Source organism: Fusarium vanettenii (genome assembly GCF_000151355.1).
Source record: "Fusarium vanettenii 77-13-4 unplaced genomic scaffold NECHAsca_98_unmapped, whole genome shotgun sequence".
Classification (NCBI taxonomy): domain Eukaryota; kingdom Fungi; phylum Ascomycota; class Sordariomycetes; order Hypocreales; family Nectriaceae; genus Fusarium; species Fusarium vanettenii.
This window is the reverse complement of record NW_003315791.1, coordinates 5,006-23,439: the sequence shown is the minus strand read 5'-3', so window position 1 is coordinate 23,439 and position 18,434 is coordinate 5,006. Positions and strand designations below refer to the sequence as shown.

At 49.6% G+C, this 18,434-nt stretch overlaps 3 protein-coding genes across 3 annotated transcripts; 2 read left to right on the top strand and 1 right to left on the bottom strand.

Moving 5' to 3' along the window:
• Window positions 1-4,727: 4,727 nt before the first annotated feature.
• On the top strand, window positions 4,728-5,180 carry NECHADRAFT_89116 (uncharacterized protein; the record flags this gene model as incomplete). Its single annotated transcript, XM_003039474.1, has 1 exon — window positions 4,728-5,180. The coding sequence occupies one exon, from the start codon at window positions 4,728-4,730 to the stop codon at window positions 5,178-5,180; it is 453 nt and encodes a 150-aa protein (XP_003039520.1).
• An 8,256-nt stretch (window positions 5,181-13,436) lies between these two features.
• On the top strand, window positions 13,437-14,048 carry NECHADRAFT_89114 (uncharacterized protein; the record flags this gene model as incomplete). Its single annotated transcript, XM_003039473.1, has 1 exon — window positions 13,437-14,048. One exon carries the CDS (start codon window positions 13,437-13,439, stop codon window positions 14,046-14,048), a length of 612 nt encoding a protein of 203 aa, XP_003039519.1.
• A 2,783-nt stretch (window positions 14,049-16,831) lies between these two features.
• On the bottom strand, window positions 16,832-17,490 carry NECHADRAFT_89113 (uncharacterized protein; the record flags this gene model as incomplete). Its single annotated transcript, XM_003039469.1, has 2 exons — window positions 16,832-16,888; window positions 17,065-17,490. The coding sequence occupies 2 exons, from the start codon at window positions 17,488-17,490 to the stop codon at window positions 16,832-16,834; spliced, it is 483 nt and encodes a 160-aa protein (XP_003039515.1).
• Between the last annotated feature and the right edge of the window lie 944 nt (window positions 17,491-18,434).

The following is an 18,434-nucleotide window of genomic DNA, read 5'->3' as shown; positions in this document are numbered from 1 at the left end:
TGCGCGTGACGCAAGGAAGCAAGTGGCCTGTTCACCTGTGGATTAACACGACCAACAACGCTGGCTAGCCACGGCCCATTCCCATCCAGGACAACCGTAATTTTACCATAAAATTCGAGATAATGTAATAAAAACCTCTCGGTAGCATATCCATGTCCCACGCCATCTTCCTCTCCCTCTTCCCCAAGTTCTCTTCACGCAGACCAGTCGTCCAAAAATCACACACAACCATCAGGACTCCCAAGCGCATGGTGGATCAGCCACTGACAGCCCCACAAATCGCCCTCCCGATTATAGCTGCTGCAGCAGACCGCCTCCATGGCAGAAAAACGCGACCGTGAAGATACCCCTGACGCCCTCGACGACGAAACATGGTTTCGCCTCCGCGACGCCGCAATCGCCAAACTCAGGGAGCGGAACCTGCGCGGCTTTCTCCGTGGGGTCAAGAGGCAAAGGAATCGGGCAAGGAAGAAGCAACGCCGATCGACGACCTCGCCAGGACGCAAGGTAGGGAGCCCGTCAACTAGGCTCGAGCAGAGCAGTCCTATCGGTATAGAATAGATTTAAGAAATACATTGTTTAGTTTCGCTTTGTACCTAATTTTCCACCAGGATATCTTGTGACAATGGTTATCTCAGAGACAGAGGGGAAGGCAGGGCGGACCGGAAGCTGACTCCTATCGCCGCGAGGCGGCAAGGAAGCGATGGTCGAAAGAGGAAAGGGCCACCAGTAGATAACTTTAGCCTGTCACGCCATCCACTAAAGTCATATCCCTGAATTTAGCGCAGTGGTTCCTGGGCTAAGCTAATCTGGTTTGTTGATATGCATCTAGATTAGATACCAACCCAGTAAATGCTAGCTTCCTTATCCAAGCTCATACACTGTCTTATACCTGTGCGCTATTCGTCCTGGCGTGCTCACGTACATAAAGGCAATTGATGAGCCGGCGCATCTGGGGCATCATCTGGGGTGTGTGTTGGCGTGTTAGTGATAAGAAAACATCCACAGTTTGCTGTTGGTTCTGTTCATGACCAACTGGTTTTAGAGCGTGCTAGAGCCAACAGTTTTCGGCCTTCTTGTCCGTATTCGAAACTAGCGCCATATGGCTCGGATGAGAGTAATTCATGGTATTTAAATGAGGTCGCTCTCTCTAATCTCTGCTCGGAATCTCGCAACCGACTTTTCATGCAACACGCAACACAATGGCCCCAACGAATCGACAAGCAGAGCAAAATGTCAGAGCAAATAATGATCAGAGAATGATCAATATCTTGAGGCTCGCACAACGTATATCCCCTCGTCGCCCTCGACGCCCGTCCTCTCGTCAATTTCCACCACGATCGACCCGTCCTGCCCATGCGCCTCGTTCTGCCCATCCGACCCGTCGTCCTCAATCAATGCGATCCCAACCTTTAGTCCTCTCCCCGATTCCTTCTCGTGGCAGGCTCTCGAAAGAAGATCTGTTCTTTCCCCCGTCACAAGTCACAGAGGCGCAACTCCGTGACCCCGCGACCCGTGTCATTCTGAACACTGAAGAAATGACTCTTATTTCTTGTGTTGTGAATGGTGGAACCATGTACTATTATGGGGTGGCTCCTCGCTAGAAGAGACGAGCACGAGGGAAGAATATCTGGGTAGTGTCAAGCGGCAAGCGTATGCATGTACGATAATGCGGTGACCCTTGAGTGCATTATCATGGTTCTTATATAGTAAGACATTACCCTACGATTCATTATCCTTTGGCATCGCTCTGCAACGAATAACTATACTAGCGGCAAGGTCAAGCCCCTGTGAAGCTTTGTAGTACAATTGTCGCGATGAACGGCAGGGAGGATATGGACGAGTTGGGACTCAGGATGGAATTACCCGAGGCTTAGCCTAAGATTTCCTTTCTGGTGGTTCGCCTTAACCTGAGCAGCTATGGAGCCCCGCCGGTCTCGTTCGGAGCCACTAGCCTCAGGCGTCTCCTCGACTTAACTTTATGATCTCGTGCTGGTCCCTTCGACTTGAGTAGGTCAGAGTAAATAACTCGCAGAAATACAAGGCATTTAACCACCCCGGGCCGCTCTGCCATCCGCCTCCTCACTCTGGCTTTCGCCCGATCAGAATAACGAAGTCGAATATGGGATGAATTGTGCGTTGGCGCGATGCCTCCCTGACACTAGCGTTAAATAACTCAACCTCCTCTCTTAACTAACCCAAGGCCTCGGTGAATAATATAGCAGTGAAAGCAATAACTCCTTCGTAGAAATTCTTTCCTATAAGAGTGCCGATTTCCTTTAACCGTTAATCTTTCGGCTATAGGCCGATTAATAGCTTAAACCTCTTCTCTTTAAGCTCCGTGAACCCTATTTCTTTAGCCCAACGCTAAAAAGATAGTGCCGGATCTATGGTACGGCCGATCTTATCGCAGGCTAGTATTAAGTTATCTATTATCTATACCATCGGGTTTTCGGGCGCAAGGGAGCTATCTTCTGAGTAGAGAGTATTAGTAGATTCCTGGAACTCTATCTACCCTCCAGGTTTAAGGTTGGCATATGCCTGCTTAAATAACTTGGGCTAGTCTTTAATAGAGCTAGCTATATAGCGGCAATAAATGTAATTATACTGGATTGGCTTAACCTAGTCTATCTCGATATCATCAACAACAAACTTGATATTTGGGGGAACCTAATCCGGCTGAATCGGGCTTAGATCGTTTCCTACTACTATAGCGGAAGGATATTTATCCCTAAACTAAATCGCCTAAATACTAGTTCTAGTACCGATATCGAGGATATTGAGGCCGTCGGGTTCAATAGGGGCTAAAAAAAGGCGGTTACTAAGCAAGCGATAAAAGACGTAATGAATTATATCGAGGCGGTCCTGCTCGGTATCGTCATTGGGGAAACTATACTGCCCCGCTCGGTCGCTATGATATCGCCGTCTGTACTTCTATTGATACTTTAATATACTACTAGTGATGGAGTTGCTTATAGCGGAGGTATCATTACTAAAGGTAGAATCTGACTAGGCGTTATCGTCTACCTGTACCTCGGGAGTCGCCTAGGCGTCTATTATTGCTAGTAATAAGTAGTATGCTGAGCTTTAACTCTTGTCTAAGTCTGTAGAAATAGGAAGAATAAAAGGGAAATAGAATAGTTAATAGGAGTGGTGAGCAAGTCGCGCAACGTCGGACCGTGCAAGAGGGGTTACCGCAGAAAAGTACGGCCGAGCCCGAACCGAAGTATAAACCCTGCAGAGTTGCATCACTTGCTGCCCAATGGATAAGTATCTGGCTTCTTTGACGAGGCAGGATAGACACTTATTTCAAGGCCTTGAACTCATATGGTGTTATCTTGTATTATTAGACCAACCCTCCGGGTTGCCAGCAGTTAGTAATAGAACCGAAATAGTTCACAGTACAGGCTGCCGAAATTTGCTAGCCTGCTCTAGTATCCCCATTCTCTCTTTGAGCTAATATGCCGGGCATTGAAACGAGAACCTAGACGTCTATATCGATACTCTACTATCCCAGACCTCTTGCGCATATCTACCCGGCTTAATAAGAACATATTGTTTGCCGTCTTTTGTCCAGTAGCTCTTCCTGGTTGGTCGGTACCATAGATAATCGCAATAGAGAGCCAATGTTCGCCTTGGCCTCCCACGCGCATCTATGGGAGCCAACCTTCTCAGCAATAGGAGAATTCTACAACAGGACCGCGAGTTTATGCATCTATGCTTCGCCACGGAGGGTATTTTCACAACGAGGAATGAAGAAACCTGGAGAAGGCGTCTGCAGGTAAGGGCTAGGCAGACCCGATCTAAGGGATCGATCGTGTGCGAGAAGAGGTAGAGGAGCAGCTCGGATGGCAAACGAACGAGAGAAGAAGAGACCCTGGGTACCGCGGCTAGGAGCTGCCGGTCTATTCGTTAGATAAGTCTACCGAATCAAGGCATGGCGCAGGGGCGCTTACTTCTGGTGGAATAACAAAAGCGGTAGTACAATGCGAGGCTCTCGCGCGTTGGGAGACCGGCGTTGACATGTCGCAATCAGTCGCTGAGGGCCTGTGCTCGGAGTATGGCATTGAGCAAGGACCGGATGCCGATAGTATCGCGGGAGGAGCAATTATCACCGATATAATTGACTTGCGTGGCGATGGGTTATATGGTTTCCATTATTATCGTCGTTTAATCAAGCGAGTCTCCTTTTGATTACGTGAGCGTCGAATGACTTCTCTTGGCAGGGCCATATGTGGCGTCATGATCTAAGCCAGGGTTTATAGCCAAATGGTAACTCGCGTCGCGTCAAGAGATATCGCGTTGGTAAGCTCTTTCACCGACCAAGTGTAGCATGACGCATCTAGAAATAGCGCCCCTTGCGAGCTCAAGAAAATATACTGGTGGTTTACCCTCGTACTAGCCAACCAACATCGTCACAGTGGGTGGTTCAGCCAGCAGTGGCCAAGAGTTGAGCAACGCCCAATTGACACGACCAACAACGCTGGCTACCTATTCCTATCTAGGACAACCGTAATTTTACCATGAGATTGAAGATAATATGCCGACAACCTCCCAATAATATATGCATTCCCCAAGTTATCTTTTTCTCCCTGCTCCCCAAGTCCTCTCACGCAGACCAGTTGTCCAAAAATCGCCTAAGACTCCCAGGCGCATGGTGGATCAGCCACTCACAGCCCCATAAATCGCCTTCCCGATCATAGCAGCAACTGCAGACCGCCCCCCCCATGGCAGAAGAACGCGACCGCGAAGACGCCTCTGACACCCTCGACGACGAGACATGGTTTCGCCTCCGCGACGCCGCAATCGCCGAACTCAGGGAGCAGAACCTGCGCGGCTTCCTCCATAGGGTCAAGAGGGCAAGGAACCAGGCAAGGAAGAAGCAACGCCGGTCGACAACCTCGCCACGACGCAAGACCAGCCCGGACTGGACGTACCGCACGCGCTTCTCTCGCTCCCGGGACCTGTACAGGTTTCGTCCGGCTCATATCGAGCTTGATGACTTCGTGGAGAGGGCGCTTGGGGGGTTCTCTGATAAAATGCGCAACGACCCGGCGACGTTTGTCATCAGGCAAGGGCATTTCGGCTTTCTCGCCTTCCGGGGACCGGACGGCACGATGACGCTTGCTGCCACCTGTGACGCTTGCTGCATTCTAGGCGTGACTTCAGGCATTTATTAGAAGAATGAGGTATACTGTGATGGAAAGTGTGTTAGACTTGGGATGTGGAAAAAGACGACATGATTCTGTGTTATATAGAAACTGTAGCTAATGTCTCCTCTGTGAGCATTAATACTGTTGACCTTGGCGTTGTGGTTCACTGATCACGTGCCAATAACATTTATCTAGCTGTGTGGAGACTGTCTAAGCTACGATATCTTATCGATAAGAAACTAGAGGACCGACTGTGGATCACATCCCCAAATCAGGGCAAAGTAGTCCGGGTCAGATTTCCTTTAGTCCCTCATTTCCGTCCTTCGCATACTCCTATCCGGGTCGATGAGCCAATACCATACTCCCAAGGGTTCTAGATGGCGCACCCGTGTCCGATCGCAACGATGTGGAACAAAAACAGCATCCGAGGTTTAGCCTTGGGAAGATCACCACACGTATCCCCGTAGCCCCCGCTTCCCTGTGTTCAGGCAAACAGAAATTTCCATGCCTAGTTCCTGAGGCCATGTCAGGCAACGATGAGAAGGAAGCAACGCCAGTCTCGTTGGCAGAACTTGGCCAGGTCTTGCATACTTTCGAGCATGCTGCCACGCGTGCCAGGTGGAATGATAAGGGAAAGAGCATGGTGACCCTAGCTAGACCAGAGAGGGCGGAAAACGTGAAGGCGGCATGTCGCGAGCTCATAATAATTCGACGAAGCTACCTATGCTCTACATGTGCTAAGCGACTAGTATATTTAGAAAGGTGATGGATGATGTCTACGAATTTAGAACTCCAGCGAGTTACCATGCCAGCAAGCTACAATGACAGCAGACTACAATACCAGCAGGTTACAATGACAGCAGATTATAATGCTAGCAGGTTATTGTTCCTAGAAAGTTCCAGCGAGTTACTATGCCAGTAGGCTACAATGCTAGCAGACTAATATACCAGCAGGTTATAATGAAAGCACATTATTATGACAGCAGGTTATTATTTCTAGAAAGTCACAGTGAGTTACCATGCCAGCAGACTACGATGCTAGCAGATTACAATGCCGGCAGATTACAATGACAGCAGATTACAATGCTAGCAGGTCACAGTTAGAAAATTATACGCCAAGGTCGTTACAGCAGAATCAGAGGGTCGGTGCACACAGCGACCGATGTGGGTTTGGCCGATATTATAGCGATGGCAGGCCGACAGGAGCAGCGGCCGATACGGCGGCGGTCGGCTCAGCGGGTATCGGCGGCCGATACGGGATGGCATATCGGTCGGAGTTTATAAATAGAGCGATCTAGGAAAACGGGCCAATACGGGCCCAGACAGGCCACCACGCGCACCGACCGTGCGCCATCGCTGTATCGGCCGGGCTTCACGTCGGTCCTTAGGTTCACCGGCCTCTAAAAAACCAATGTGGGGCCCGGCCGATACAGCGATGGCTCACGGCCGGTGCACGTGGGGCCGGACTGGGTCCCTATCGGTCTGTTTTTCCGTATCCTTCCGTCTACAGGATCCGACCTATACGCCATCCCGTATCGGCCACTGATACCCGCTGAGCCGACCGCCGTCGTATCGGCCGCTGCTCTTATCGGCCAACCCCGCATTGGTCGCCATATGCACCAACACTCTGATTCCGCAAATCGCATGCGGTTTGTTATGCCCCACTTCGCAAGCACCCTTCCCAGGAGCACGTGATGGGTACATCTGTGCTCTTGATTGAGTGGGTCCGAGTTTGCTGAGGTAAGATGCGGCGCCATGCTCAAAATCACGCTAATAAATTTGTGAGGGCTTTTTGGTCGAGCCCCGCTTCTCGCCCGTACTCAGAGCCGGGAGAAACGAATACACAGGATTTCCCATCGTCTCACTCTAATACAATGGCATTGCTTCGGGCAGGTCAAATCCCAGCATCATGTAAGTGCATTTCCGCATGGGCCAGGCGCAATATCTAATATAGTACGACAGCTTACGATGCTTGGAGACTTTCACAGATGGGTTCACTGGTTCTTGGTGGGGCAACTGCACATCGGCAATTCTGTGTCCTGTCTAGGTGCTTCTCCACCACGGGTGGCTCGGCAAAAAAGTCCACCAAGAAAGTACATAAAACGGCGCATAAGCATTACCCTGCATTGGCCAGAGACACAGAGAGTCGTGAGAGCCGGGGAAATCATTTGTGCTCCTCAGACGAAGACGGACTAAACGAAGAACAACGGTCCGTTTTCGACCTCGTGGTGAAGCAGGGTAAAAGTGTCTTCTTTACGGGCCCTGCAGGCACCGGCAAGTCAGTCCTTCTCAAGAAAATTATTCGAAGCCTAGCGACGAAGTACCTCGGAGAAAGCGAACGCGTTGGTGTAACAGCCTCCACGGGCCTTGCAGCTCATAACATCGGTGGTACGACGCTGCACCGGTTTGCCGGAATTGGCCTTGGCCAAGCACCTACCGAGAAGCTCATTCGGGACATCTTAAGAACTAGGATCAAGCTACAGCGCTGGCTAGATGCCGATGTCTTGATCATTGATGAAATTTCCATGATTGACTGCGTCCTCTTCGACAAGCTCGATGTGATCGCGCGTGCGGTACGAGGAACAGACCTACCTTTTGGGGGTATACAGCTCGTCCTTTCTGGCGACTTTTTCCAGCTTCCGCCAGTGAGGAAGGGGTCAGATGATGGCAGCCCGAAGTTCTGCTTCGAGTCTAAGACATGGAACCACGCCGTTCGGCATACTATCGGTCTGACTCAAATTTACAGGCAGAGGGATCCTGAATTTACCGCAATGTTGAATCAGATCCGGCAAGGTCGTCTCTCCACTAATACTGTTGAGAAGTTCCAAAAATTGCACAGGCCCGTGGCAAATAACGGTGTGGAGGCTACTGAGCTTTTCCCGCTGCGCCACGAAGCAGACCGGGCGAACTCAAGACGGCTGCAAAACATCAATGGTGCAGCCTACAGCTACACTGCAAAAGACGGTGGGACGGTCACAAACCCGGATGCCCGCAAGATGCTCCTGAGCGACTGCATAGCCCCCGAGTCCCTGACTTTGAAGGAAGGAGCACAAGTCATGCTCATTCAGAACATCGACAAGACCCTCGTGAATGGGTCTCAGGGCCGCATCATTGGCTTCGCAAACAAGCATTCGTTCTTGCACTCTCGATGGGACGATGATGGTCCTCATGACAGCATCGTACCGCCACGAGCGTTCGATGAGGTGATGGACGGATGCTTACCCCTCTACCCAGTGGTCCGTTTTGCAATCCAAGATGGTAGCACCTGGGTTCATCTTTGTGAGCCTGTGGAATGGGCTGTTGAGCGATGGGTCCCTGACCCATGGGCGGTGGATGGCTGGGTCGTTGAGAAGCTGGCAACGCGCATTCAAGTCCCTCTCCTCCTCGCATGGGCGCTTAGCATACATAAAGCACAGGGCCAGACACTGCACCGTGTTAAGGTAGATCTTGAACGCGTATTCGAGACTGGCCAAGCCTACGTTGCACTATCACGCGCAACGAACATGGGGGGATTGCAAGTTCTGAACTTTCACCCAAACAAGGTCACAGTACATCCTAAGGTCAAGGCTTTCTACGCAAGTTTGTCAGAGTAAAGGATGTGGGCAACTTAAGCTCGCAATGGTTCATGATTCAGTGTTGAAAATTGTTAGATCTTTTAGATAGGCTGCGCAAAGCATGGAAATGAGGTGTATGGGCGCCTTACGATGGTCTGGAAATTTGCTCCTCTTGAATTGTGAAACCAATAGCTCGGCCCGGGGGCGGCCAGGCCCCCTGGGGGGCGGGTGGTGGTAGATATCCTTCAAGGCCTTGTTCCCGCAACTTGACGGTCCAACACCTGTCCTGTCCTGCAAGCTGCCACCGATGTTGCCTCCCTAGGCACTGGAGTCTCTAGGGGAGGCCGCCTGTGATTGCGCCAATCGTCACGACCGGACTTGATCCATAAGTAAGGGGACACAGAGGCAACTCTGCGATGGGTTATCCAATGGGAGCCGGAGGAGACCGTCCCAGGGGCATGTTCCCAGCCAGTAGAGATGGTGGTTGACCAATCGAACTATCGACCAAATTGCCGGTATTTAGTTGCCTATAGTGAACAACATGAATCGGTTTGGAACCTAACGTGTCGATACATAAACGACTCGTGCCCGAAATCGTCACCCCGGCCAAGAATAGCGTTGCACGACCTACGTTAGTGGGCTGGTAGGATGCTCATCCTGGCGCCCAAGGGCACCAGTGGGGCCCACTAACCACGCGCCACCCGACAATCACATTGGCCTCACAAGCTGCGCAGAGCTACGGAGGCCAGAGTCTTTTTTTCCTTACAAGTTTATCGCCACCGCATATTCGTCTCTGTCGTCCAGGGAAAAGTGATGACTGTGTAACAGCCTGCCTTGAGGCTGTTCGCGAGGCGTACAGCCCCTGCCCGTGTGACGTGCTTGCAATTGACTGGGGTGTCAGGCAGCTGGCCCGATTTAAGGCAACCAGGTGGCTGAAAACAGTTCCCTGCTTACACAAAACTAGACCCTTGGATGCTGGTGCCAGAAATGACACCCATAGCAGGCTGGCTAGGTATATATACCCTGGGGCATCGGCAAACTGCTGGAGCAACTATGTTCATGTGATGGGTTGATACCACAAAAGACGACGTGGTGAATGCATTTCAAGCCCTTCCAATTCCGGTCTTGTCAACTTTTTTTTTTCTTTTTAGCTCATGAGGGTCTGGTCCTGACCTGCTGCAACACGTGCACTTAGCACCGTTGTTGTGACCTGGGACAAATCAACTTCCGAGGTTTAGCCTGAGGCTTCCTTGTGTGCATGTGGGCGCAGAGCGTCGCGACATCGCGAAGCAAACAATACCAGCAAACCAACAAGAAGACGAACAACGTGCAAGTACATTTAAACCATTGACGCTACACTAATATCCCGAATCAAGCCACCCGATAGATCTTGCTATCAAGGTGGTAACCGACCGTTCCCTCACGATCGAACCGAGCCCAACCAGCCGAACTCACCGTCGCCGAATCGCCCTGTGGACCACAACGAACGTCGACAACCCGTACCTCACCCCAGATTGGTATATTGATCTATCGCCTGAAAAATTTCCAATTTCCATTCGTTTTGCCTCTCTGGGGAGAAAGTACTATACCGTCCGCAAGCCATTCTCACAGAGCAGAGCACCCTCTGCCCCCCAACCACCACCCCCGAAGCCCCAAGTTCCGACGACGTCGACCAGCGATGCTCTCCCTACAAACCTCTACGAGGAAAGTTTTTCTTATAGAGCGATAAAGAGGATACACATCAGGGTTTCCTAGCTAGGGTAGCCATTCCCCTAGCTTACATAACCATTATTGAGTCAACTCAATCATAAAAACCGATTTCCAAGTGCACTACCGAAACAAATAGGACCGGCAGGGCGGACGACGAGCTCCCACCTCCACGTGGTGTTCGCCGGGAACTCAGAAACAGTTGGACTGTCTCTGGGTGCCAAGAGGAGTTCAACGACGCGATTATCATCCTCTCTACAACGCGTCGACACGCCGAAAAACAGAGCCTCCGAACCTCACGATACACCATACATTACAGTCCCAGTACGGTAGAGGGGGTTGCGCCTCTCTCATGTACGCCCTACGATAGAGAATGGATTGGATACTCTATTTGTCCTCCCCGACAACGGGTTCGACCAGGCAAAGGCCAGAATGACTAGCAAACTTCCAGTTATCCGCTGATTATTTACCAGTCAGCGTAAATAGCTTTACCATAATAGTCTTCTCCTCGAAGTTTCCCAGTAGTACGATGGCTGAGGACTGGTAATCTGCGGCCATGCCAGGTCTGGGGCCTAAAATTAGCAGTAAACTCTCGCCAGCCTCCTTATTGTTTACTGGTAAGCGGGTGGCAGCTTACTAGAAATGATTTCAGGGAAAGGTATACCAGTAATGCAATAACCCTAGACTGGCAAGATGCGAAAGCAGACTGATTACGATTACTGGTAAGCGCGACCGCAATAAACGCATGGTTCTAAATTTACCAATAAGCGCCAGGGATGGTAAGCGCCAGCGGGCAGAACCCTTCGAACAGAAGCAGGAAGTGGAATACGCCCAAGTTTACTGCTAAGCGCCGAGGATGGAAGCGTTCACAGAAAACGGAGCTATGGCCTCGTGTACTGGTAAATTACCCGCGCATACAGATACAAGACAGAAAGCAGCAAGACTGAAAACGTCCTGTGTAGCGCTGGGCGACGAAAGGCGGTGGGGCAGCTTTCTGGCGATAGGCAATCCGCACCTATGGGAGGCCCGCAATTACTGCTAAGCGCCACCGGGCAGGATCGTTTATAAATGGTAGATTACCTGCGCATGCTGATAAAAGATAGGAAGCAGAAGTACGAAACGTCCTGTGGAGCCGCTTAGTGGATAGATTCAGTGCCGCGGATTTCTGGGCATCCTCCCAGGTTGGTGGGTTGCTTTCTCTACGATAGGTAATCCTATAGCAGGGCCACGATGGGTGGGGGATCCTTTTAAGAGAAAGCAGGGAGCCCATATCTCTCTAATTTCCTGATTAAAAGCTCCTTAATGCATCTCGACGAGCTTGCTTATCTCTATCGCAACCCTTTTAATAAAATATAACTAAACGGCTAAAGATGCTTCATTCCGATAGCCTTCCCGGCCAATTCGGCCTACTAGGTATCAAGCCTGCACAGGTGGAGCAGTAAGTACTCTTGATATTTAGCTCCTGGCACCTTATCTAACTCTCCGGTGACAGGGTATTGACCACCTAAGTAACCAAGTTCGCCATCGGGGGCAGAAAAATTGAATTTAGCATATACTTAGGCTTAATATCGGCCTTGTCCACCCGGTTGCATTCTCTCATCTAGGGGCCTCCTAAGTAGATGGGACTAAGGAAGACTGCGTACCCTTCGAGGATGTTGATGACGACGTGTTCTCACGCTTCGTCCAATTCGCTTATTGCGGATCATACGCGGGCTTTGATCCGGCCGGGGAAGATCTCCGAGAAAGATCTTCTAGAGTAAGCACCATAGACGAGACTAGAAGCATAAAGTCAATCGATGGCCCTGACTCGCTCCTAACTGGTATAACTACTAGTGGCAGGTCTTCCGGCTTTGGACTATTTGACTTCGGACACTGGGACAAACCGATCTTCGGATAGACCTCAGTGATATAGTCCACTGGCGGGCCCCCCGAGCAGCTGTCAGAGAGACAGGGCACTGCCAGAGTCTTCGGGCAGTCTTTGGATAGAAGTCACTTACTGGGGCTTCCCTACTCTCTTGCATCCTGGACGACAACTGCGACAGATGAATATTGCAGCTAGGTCAAGTCGAAGGGGCGAGTTCCTTGCAATTGTGAATTGCGGAAGCCCAGACGTCGCGGAAAGAAGCAAGAATATATGTCCAATTTCATGCGAATATATATCCCTGTGACCGACCTATTGCAGAACGTTCGACAGTCCAGGTCGGACCCGCGGTCAGAGCATTTTAAGTATATCTTGATCGGGCATATAAGAGTATGGGCCTTCGCCCGAAGATTTGCCGTTAAACCACTCATGGGTTTATCTTGCATAAACCTGGCCCGGGAGTTGGTGTATTGGGTCATATCTGTGCAAACGTTCATGCCTATTTTTGGAGACCTTGTTCGCTTTATTTACGGCAACTGCGAAGGGGATAAGCTGCGCCTGCTTGTGGCATAGTTTGCTACCTGTGTAGTTAAGGACGTGTCTCATCTGGAAGGCTGGGACGAGCTGTTGACTGAGGTACCAGCTTTTGCCGTGGGCTTGGTTCGTGAGTTAGCTGATCGATATGCTTCAGGTTCAAAGTAGCGTGTATATCTTTTTTCTTGTTTTTTCCTTTGTGTAACATAGTTAAAAATGAAATAACAATATATAAGATTTCATTGAACCAATTCTCTATCTCATCGTGAAACCCATGAGTCGGAGGCACCTAGTAAGCGAACGCTTCCCTTTACCCGTATTGGCAACTGCCCCTGTATATGCGTAGTAGCTCGGTATCTAGAATGCTGTTCCGGGAACTATTTCCAGAGCACGACGCGGAAAACGGACTTAGAGAACGTACTAAAGCAGGTTTTATCACTTGCGTATATAGGAAAAGTTTTCAGTAAAGATCCTAGGAAACTAACTCCAAAAGTCGTCGTCATGCTGCCTCCCAAATTCCGGTTTTACAGAACTATCAGCAACCGGCGAAAGTATATAATGCCTCTCATCTGTGTGTCCTTGTTATGAAGCCCGTCGAATCGAGAATGGTGCAACAGCTCTGCCAACATGCCTGAGGTAGAACAGCGGTTGTTTGTTAGGAGCGCCTCGACTTACGAGCCTATGGATGTTGACAGCGAACACAAACATCTTGAGTCTAAGACGAGGCACGAAGACAATATCACTCTTGACTTCATGCAGATCGACAGCGAAGACACGACAGCGAGGATCTCTGTGAAGTCGACTTTTGGACCCGGAGCTTTTAGCAAGCTCCCCACAGATCGCATGGGGTTAGAGCATTCGAAAACCAGGAAGAATTCCGCCAATATAGTGTCATGCCGCAGGTCCAAGAGCCAGAAAGTCCAAGGCCAGCTTGGCACATCAATGACCCAGAATTTTAAACAACATACTCCGATCCATCATCAGAAGTGGCGACTACCTAAATCACCAGGGAAAGACCTTGAGAAGATCCGCAAGAGAAAGTTAGCACGTGTGACTTCCCTTAGCCATAGGCTCGTCGGAAACGAGCCGTTGAACTCCTTCGCCGAGAATTGCCAAAAGACGATAGCAGACTGGATCTCACTACTGAGCAAGACAACATTACCAAGTGACATCGAGAGTTCAGACCCCTATATCATTACCGCATTTAAGGCTATGGACAGTGTTATTTGTGGACAATAAGGGACATACCTGCTCCGACGCTTGGCTTATATCCAATTGATGCGACTCTTTGCTTCTCTTGAAGCTATTATAAAATCTGAAAGAGATACTAGGCGGATCTTCCGAGAGCCTAGCTATGGAAACGCGAGCATTACTATCGACATATATATAAGCGCCCAGGAAAGCCATTTACATCCCGACGATTTGAGGCGTCAGCTAAGAGAACGCAAGCGAACTGGTAGGAGGTGGAGGGACCTAGCGAGTCTATCTCTACCCTTTGTTCTAATGTATTCGGAGGCATCTGAGCCGATCGTGTAAATATGCCTTACCCTTCTTCCTAGTTACACTATCACGCTAATCATCTAAAAGAAAGGACTTTAGAAGATTAGACGGCGCAACCCTGAAGTTAGTGGCGACTAGAATCCTAGAGGAGTGTCTAACCCAGCTCGTTCGTGTGTGTACTCGTCTCACCGATAAAGCAGAATTAGCAGTCAGATTCGATCATCTATTTGACATGGGTTAGATCTCAGCCGCGCGAATCAGACAGTCTCTTGAGCCCGTTTAATATATTAGAAGAGTCGATGTTTGTTCCGAGTTAAGGGTTCTACGTCGCCTGAAGTTCTATGTCGTCAAAAAGTTCTATGTCACCTAGAAGTTCTATATCGCTAAGAAGTTCTATGTCGTCTAGAAGTTCTGCGTCGCCTAGAAATAGTTTAATGTCGCCTAGAAGTTCTATGTTACCTAGAAGTTCTATGTTATCAAGAAGTTCTGCGTCGCCTAGAAATAGTTCAATGTCGTCTAGAAGTTCTGTGTTACCTAGAAGTTCTATGTCGTCCAGAAGTTCTGTGTCACCTAGAAGTTCTGCGTCGCCTAGAAGTTTTATGTCGTCTAAAAATAGTTTAATGTCGCCTAAAGTTCTATGTCGTCTAGAAGTTCTGCGTCGTCTAGAAATAGTTTAATGTCGCCTAGAAGTTCTATGTCGTTGAGCAGTTCTGTGTCACCTAGAAGTTCTGCGTCACCGAGAAATAATTCTGTGTCGTCTAGAGATTCTATGTCGTCTAGAAGTTCTATGTCGCATCATAGTTAGCAAGCATCCCCACCCTGGATGTCTCCTTAGTTTGCGTGGCTCCGCTCTAGAATCGGAAAGGTAGGGGCGCTAAACCCCGGAAACAGCAGCTAGATCTGGTTTCTAAAAACAGAGACAGCAATGAGCAACAGGTCCCGATCTACGTTCCCTGTGTCACGGCCATGACATGGGCCAGGCGGGGAACCCCGGCAGAATGGCCTGACTAAGCATAGGACCGATGGGACCGAACCACCAACACGGCGGTCCTACCCTGGACCGAAGCAATGAAAGAACGGTCCAAGGACTCGATTCGTGGCCGATTGCTGGGATGCGCCCCCGAAGCGCGCACTCAGGGCCGGGCGCTGGGAAGGGGCGCCCGCTGCAGGGTGCTAGGCCTGCCGCCAGACCTCGGCGGCAAGCAAGGCCCATGGGCCCATGGGCGACCTCCCGACAACTGGCACAAGAGATTTTTTTTGCCAAAAGAGCTAGAGGGAGATATGCTACTCGTGTTACTAATTTGGCCTTATTTAATGTTGTCTGTAAATGAAAATTTTCTATATATTAACGTCTTTTTTTCCCCCTTTCTGGCAGCGTGTTTGGTCCCGATCCTAAATAGGTATCGTTATTTAAACGTTATTGATATCACGATTCTATATACCCCGCAATCCGATATATGTATGTAACTATCCTCCTGTTAACATCTCCTCATTGCAGCTATTCCGCCCCTTTATAGTATGGCCTGGGCTACGAGTAGCCCACGTTTAGGTCATCAAGTCAGCAACCCCCTACTAGTAGCCGATAATTGCTAAGCAGAGGCAAGCTTGCTAAACAAGTAGTCTATTAGCAGCAGTCTACTAGTAGCCTATAATTGCACCACCCAGTGGCCTTGATGACCAAAACATGGGGCTACTTGTAGCTTGCATGAGACCTCTGGGGTCAGCCTTACCCTAGGGTGGTTATCTGCTAGTAGCTGTAGCTATTGAAAGTAAGCTTGCTAAGTAAAGTAGTCTGCTAGTAGCTGTAGCTATCGATCCTAATCCTGCTAGTAGCCTATAATTGCTAAGCAAGGAAGCCTACTAGCAGGAGAGTTAATGACTTGAATGACCTAACCATGGGCTGCCTGTAGCTTGCATGGAGACTTCTAATGTTAGCCTTACCCCTGGCTACTAGTAGTCAACTCGTAAAGCTATCATTGGACAGTGAAAAATGGGTAGAGGATCACCAGTCCGCATTCTTGCCAATAGGCCTATTTTAAGGCCCGTTTGAGCTTGAGGACCTAAACTGGGCAGCCAATCTAGCAGCTAGCCGAAATCGTCGAAAAATCATCAACTAGGAAATTTCGCTAACGAAGTCTGCTCGAGGAAGACGACGAATCCCAAACAAGGAAGACTCGATGGCGGGGATTTTCCGAGAACTTCGAGCAAACACCCCTGGCGAGTTTTCGCTGGTACAGGCTGGTCTAGGTTTTCGGACAATCCAGCCTGGAGAATTATCGCTGACAGCGTCTGCTCCGAGCTTTCGGATAGTCTTGTCCGACGAATTATCGCCTATAGAGTTTATATGAGAATATCGATGAAACCCGGCCTGAGAAATTCCGCTGCTAGAGTCTACCCGTTCTTTTCGGAAAATCCCTTCTCTCGGCCCCTTAAGCCACTATGTCTCGCTGGACTGGTTGATCTCCCTCCGTTATTGAAGAATGACGTAATACACCTAGATAGCTAGACAGAGGGGCCCGGATCTAATTATGCGTGACGTATGCATCACCGGCCGCCTTTTGGCGACGCTGCTTAGGCTGCTATTCTGGATAAAGCATGTAGACTTCTGGCAGCTACTGCGGTTGAGACATCACAGCATGATATAAGGGCTAGAATAACACACGGCAAAGTTTCATGATTATCTACTAACGACCGATTTATGTCTACTCTATTGCACTGGCTTGCACTGTTTCCTGACCATTTGGCGGCGACTTACCTTGCGCTGTCGCCTCTGCCTCACTTGCTCTGAAGTCCGCAGCGCAACACCATGGACTTCCTTAACATGACGCCGGAAGTGGTTGACGTGCTGCAATTTGATGCCTCGACATTCGGGATGGTCGCACCGTATTATCTCTCCTCTCCGCTCAGCTTGCTCGCGTCTGACTAGATGCTGGTCATCGAAATGGTCGTTCATAACAGTCGGGCGGCAGTATGCAAAGGTACGCTCTTCACGAGAGAGGCGCTTATCGCCGATGTAGTCGGGACATTGCGCAGCATGCAGGAGCAGAGGGAATCGATCGGGGCTGGGCAACGTTTTGTGTTCTATTTCGGGAGGCTCAGTCTTTATAGATAGATAGGCTTTGGCGCTCTGTCGAGCACGGGAGCGCCTGACTGTCTCTCTTTTGCCACAGAGAGCCACCATGAGATCGATGGACTCGATCCTTCGTTGGGCGATCTAGTCTTCGGTTAAGTCGTCGGGCTAGTGATAGAGGATCTCTGCTAGCTTCCCGCGTTCCGGCATAGTGATATCGATAATAGGCTCCTCGTACTCCTCTTCCTCCTCCCCTCGTATCTACCGTTTAATATCCTAGGTAGGATAGTAGTAAAAGTAGTCCTCACGGTATTCTTTAACGACTTGCTTAATACGCTATATCCGCTTTACGCGAATTTTATTAGTGAGCTTCCGGATTTATTTCTTATACTTATGGCCTTCGATGCGGTACTTGCCCTGCTTAAGCTGTGCATGCTGCTCTTCGAGCTTGATGATCTCCGGGTCGGGCGCTAAGTTTACCTAGACTTTATTAGGCACTATATCCGCTGTGGCTCGAGGATTACGCGTAAGGCTAACATAGGCGAATAACCGGAATAGCTCGCTCTCCTTCTCCTCTTCTAGGAAGGCATTCTAGATATCGAATTTAATATTCTTATTTAGGTAGGCGCTTTAGAAGGTTATGAACCGAGGGTCTTAGCGCATTATCTAGTCGCGGACCGAGTCGGGTGCATCCCCTATGAATAAGTATGGTTAATATAATATTATAGTGATAGGGTAACGGCGAGGCGAGATAAGACTCGCGTCTACTTCGACATAGGGATATATAGATATATACTATTAGTAATATTCCCGGCGCCTCTCCTAGTAAACCGAGGCGTCTATTTCTTCTTATATCCCGAGTCGAGGCTCTATTGGCTAATATTATCTCTGAGCTTAGAGTATAGCATAGCCTCACTAGAGAGCTCTGCGCCACGGTACCGGCGGAAGACCGGAGTTAGTAATATCTCTTTTGTCCACCGCAGGGGGGTATAGTGCATAAATCGTAGCGGCTTCGACTTTAATATAATAGCTGCGTTTATTAAACTCGGGGCATT